At 60.7% G+C, this 4724-nt stretch overlaps 1 protein-coding gene across 3 annotated transcripts in view; it reads right to left on the bottom strand.

The window, feature by feature from the left end:
* Nucleotides 1–4459, bottom strand: part of PCDH19 (protocadherin 19) — a 100258-nt gene extending 95799 nt beyond the window's left edge. For 2 of the 3 annotated variants that reach the window (XM_081808532.1, XM_081808533.1), the window contains exon 1: nucleotides 653–3580. In XM_081808532.1, coding sequence (XP_081664658.1) covers nucleotides 653–2799 — 2147 coding nt within the window. In that variant the 5' untranslated portion in view covers nucleotides 2800–3580. Of the gene's footprint in view, nucleotides 1–652 lie in introns of all 3 variants that reach the window. The other variant, XM_081808534.1, reaches the window with a different exon arrangement.
* Between the last annotated feature and the right edge of the window lie 265 nt (nucleotides 4460–4724).

Here is a 4724-nt window from a genome sequence, read left to right as displayed (position 1 = left end):
CACCAACCAACCAGATATGTGAAAACATAAATGACTGGTAGAATTTCACCATACATAGCCAGATGTTTTGGGGAATGGATACAAAACAAGCCAAGAACACACTTTTAAAAAAAACACTAGTCACCTGCTTCCCCACACATTTCTGTTTTCCCTCCACTGTCTCCTACCTTAGATACCCACTCACAGGCTCTCTTCAGTTTTTCCCTACAACAGGACCAGGCAACTACCAGCACTCCCTCTCCTTTCAGTATCTGTCCCCAAAACACTGTGCCCCTGAAATCAAGTTGTGGGACTTGGTGTTGGTGGTTCTGCTGAAAATTGACTCTCTCTTTCTCTCTCTCTCTCATTTTTTTCCTGCCATAACTTCATGGAGACAGCTGCACGAATTTTAAAATGATAATTGCTTTCCTGCTCATCATCATTATGTGACAGAATCCACCACTCGAACAGTAAATGATTGTCTTCCAGCAAATTGTCAGATCAAAAGAATTGATCAACTAGGACTGCCACAAACTTTCCCCCCTCCAAAAAGAAGCGCAGTATGTACACAGCATGCATTTAAGTAGGAAACAAAAGCACTGGGATTTTCACACTGAGACACAGATACACCTTATTCATCCAAGACAAAGGAAAGAAAAAAAGTTGGCTCTACCTGCAGTTGTAGGTCCGGATCTCTTTGTTGTCTCGCTTGCACTTGATTGCCACGAAGATCATAGTGACAAAGAGGATGCCGGCAATGGAGCCCAGGGCGATAATGAAAATCAGGGACAAGTTCACCGAGCCCATTGACTCTTGGGCGTCAAGAGCAGGGGACAGGTAGATTAGGACTAGTGCAGAGGCGGAGAGAGACGTCTTGCCATGGTCGTGGGCCACCACAATAAGCTCATAAGAAGCCTTTGAGCTCTCGCCAAAGGTGCGAGTGGTTCTGACTTCGCCATTGACCTGATCTATTTCAAAGAAGCCGCGGTCGCCCTCGGTCATGTCGTAGGTGACTCGGCCGTTCTCACCCTCATCATAGTCGTCTGCTTTGACGACGGTCACCAGATAGCCTATGCCAGAGTTGCGGGGGATGTAGACCTCGGCAGTGCCGTTGATCAAGGGTGGGGCCGTGATGACCGGGGTATTATCGTTGACGTCGAGGATGATGACCCTAACCGTGGCGTTGCTCTGCAGCGAAGGCAGGCCGCCATCCTTGGCCAGGACCTTGAATTCGAATGCCTTGGTCTGCTCGTGGTTGAAGGATCGAAGCGCGTAGATGTCGCCCGAGTTGGGGTTGATGGAGACATAGGTGAAGACAGGCATGTCCCGCACCTGCGACGGCACAATCTGGTAGGAGACACTGCCATTGAGACCCAGGTCGGGGTCTCGGGCAGACACGGAAAGCAGGTAGGCGCCAGGTGTGTTGTTCTCCTGCACCATGACCTGGTAGTAAGGCTTGGAAAAGTGCGGGTGGTTATCATTCTCGTCGGTGATGCGAACTGTAAAGGACTTGGCACTCTGCAGCATGGGCACACCGCTGTCGCGTGCCTGGATCGTGAGGTTGTACTGGTCATGCTGCTCGCGGTCCAGCCGTCCGTCCACCAGGATAGTGGAGAAGCTCTCATACTCCTGCAGCCTAAAGGGCACGTTGCCCAGCAATCGGCACTGCACGCGCCCATTGAGGCCCGAGTCTCGATCAGACACCCGCACCAGTGCAATCACGTAGCCCGGGGGGGCGCTCTCGCTTACCTCCACCAGCTCGCTGTTAACTGACAGCAGGTTGATGACCGGCGGGTTGTCATTGGTGTCGAGAACGCTGACGGTCACCTTGCAGTGTGCCGGGATGGAGTTGGGCCCCAGGTCCTTGGCCTGCACGTCCAGTTCGTACACATGGCCTTCTTCATAGTCTAGGGCACCGGTGACTGTGACCAGGCCACTGTGTGGGTCGATCTGGAAGAGCTCACGCGTGCGGTCGTTGACATAGCCGTAGAAGGAGTAGACCACCTGGCCATTGGTGCCCTCGTCTGGGTCGCTGGCATTGAGGCGGATGACTGGTGTATTGGGAGGTGAGTTTTCTGGCACACTCACTGCGTAGGTGGACTCGCCAAACACCGGGTTGTTGTCATTGGAATCGGTCACCTTGATGCTGAGGCCGACAGTGCCCAGATGCGGTGGGTCGCCGCCGTCGAGTGCGGTGATGCGAAAGCTGTAGTGCGACTGTGTCTCGCGATCCAGACTCTTCTCCACCACAAGTTCCGCAAAGCGTGAGCCATCGCCGCGCGTCTTGATCTCCAGGCCAAACAGCTCATTAGGCGTGAGCTCGTATGTCTGCACGCCGAAGCTGCCCGAGTCCGGGTCATAAGCGCTGTCCAGCGGGATGCGCGTGCCAGGACTAGCTGCCTCTGAGATCTCCAGCTCGATCTGTGCCGCTGGGAAGCTGGGCGCGTTGTCGTTCAGGTCCTTGATCTCCACCTTAATCACGCATATCTCCATTGAGCTGGACATGACCTCGAGCGAGATGATGCACTTGGGGCTCTGGCGGCACAGCAAGTCGCGGTCGATCTTCTGCTTGGTGACAAGCAGGCCCGAACTGGGGTTAATGTCCACCAGGTGCGGGGCTGAGTTGGACACCACACGGAAGGCAGAGGCCTGCCGTGGATCCAGAGCAAAGCCCGCCTCGCGCGCGTCCTTGGCCACGTTGGCGATCACCGTCCCGGCGCGCTGCTCCTCTTCTACCGAGTACTTGAGGTTAATGAGGGCGGCTGCCTGCGTCCACAGTACGGCCAACAGCAGCAGCACCGGCAGCAGGAGCGACTCCATGGCTGCGCGGGGCTCTGCCTGGCCTCGCCTCTCCACACCCCTCCGAGGCCGACGCCGCCGGCGCTCCAGCTTCCCGCTGACTCGGGCCGCCTGTTGCGCGCGCCCCGGGGCCCGGGAGGCCGCGGGAGGAGTCCCGCCCAGGGCGGCCCGGCGGCGCGGGGGAGACACCCGCGCTGGCTCCAATGCTGAGGTTGCAGCAGACTCGTAGGGGGTTGCCGGGGGGCCCGGGGGCTCCGGGGGGCCAAGGGAGCGCCACGCGGCCCCGAGCCCCCTCCCTCCAGCCCGGCTTCTCAGTTTTCCCCCTTCAAAGTTAGCCAGGCGCGACTGGCCGCAGCGGGGCAGGGCTGCGGGTCCGACGCCGTCTGAGCGGCCTGGTCGACGGAAGGCTGAGTCTGGACCGCACTTGGGGCCAAGACCGGGAGGGCCGTGGGAGTGCAGCCTCTCAGGCACTGCCCGGCCCGCCGCGGCACACCGGCACTGGGGCTGGCGAACGCGTTGTCTGTGCACCTGGCATGCGCAAGGACCTTCCCCTAGCTCTCCTGGCTCACTGCGGAGAGAGAACCCGCCTGGAACGCGCCCTCCGAGGTCCGGGGGGGCCACGCTGGCCTTGTCAAGGTCTGTTGGGGAGAAAGGATGATCAAAGGTGGGACTCTGAGTTGCTGTCAAGCGCCGCAGGCGCCTGGGTATCCAGCTGAGCCGGATGGCGGTCCCGCGGCCGGCAGAAGAAGGGGGAGGGGAGAGAGGGAGGCTGCTGAGACAAGAACGCTCTCCCTCGCGCCGAGGTTGGCTTCAGAAGGCTTGGGGGGGGGGGGCGCGTCTGTCCAGGATTGGAGGTGGTCGCGGAGTCCCCTCCACAGAGCAGCTGGACTGCGGGGGTTTGCGTCTTGGAAATCCAAATTACCAACGCAGCCCGAGCCTCCACGTCAAGTTTGTGAAAACGGGGCGATGGCGATTTATCAAAGTCCAGGTCTTTCCAATGGCCCGGGGTGGGGGGCGGGGAATGGGGAAAAGGGGAGGGAAAGCGACAACAGTACCGGCCAGGAGAGGCGGGGCCGCTGCCGCGGGTACCCGGGGCTTCACCTCCTCCCTTGGTTTAGGCTGGGGTGTCGCTCTGAGGGCCGCCGCCGCCGCCGCCGCCGCCGCCGCTGTGGGAAGAAATCCTCCTAGCTCAGTCGAATGTCGCTAAGGTCCGCCTCAGCAGCTGCCACGGTCGACGGTTATGTCGCCGCCAAAGTTTACTTGCGAGAGGGTCTTGATTCCATCCTCCCAGAGAGGCGCTGGCCGCGCTGCGTTTGGGCTCCCTCCCTCCCGGACGCTCTCGCACTCGGGAGGTCTGTCTTGCTCGCTTTCTGTCAGGCAGTGTGTGAATGTGTGAGAGAGGAAGAGTGAGTGTGTGGTGCGGGGAGTGTGAGTGTGGAGAGTGAGCGAGCAGGGGTGGGAGGTTTCGAATCTCCGATGAATGCGCTCAGCCGGAACGCCGCCGAGCGCAACGCGCCAAGGGCCTGCGCCAGGCTAGGGACGCGAGTGCCACTGCCCTCTGGGCAAGTCCGGCATGGTGTGCTGGAGCTGTGCTGCCGTCCGCGCCCGCTGGTCCGTTTCCCCCTGCGCCCGCCACCGCCGCTACTGCTGCTGCTGCTCCTCCCGATGCCGCAAACTACTGGCGGTGGAGTCTGGAGAGAGCCGGAGAGAGCCCGAGCTGCCGAGCCGGGCTACGCCAGGCACTGGCCAATCAGCGCGCCGCCCAGCGGGCTCCGGGCTTGAGGCGGGGCCAAGGCGCGGGGGGCGGGGCTGGGCGGGGCCAGCCAGAAACTTACACACTGGCGGGACCAAGTGGTACCCCGGCCCGCCGAGCCGGGGCGGGAGTCTGAGGAGGTCTGGCGGGCAGGGCAAGCGGGGGCTAGAGGACTGGGTGGAGTGGGGAGGGG

This window comes from Leptonychotes weddellii, chromosome X (assembly GCF_054177405.1).
Source record: "Leptonychotes weddellii isolate Sample4059 chromosome X, ASM5417740v2, whole genome shotgun sequence".
Classification (NCBI taxonomy): domain Eukaryota; kingdom Metazoa; phylum Chordata; class Mammalia; order Carnivora; family Phocidae; genus Leptonychotes; species Leptonychotes weddellii.
The sequence above is the reverse complement of the archived record's forward strand: the minus strand, read 5'-3'. Positions and strand labels throughout refer to the sequence as shown.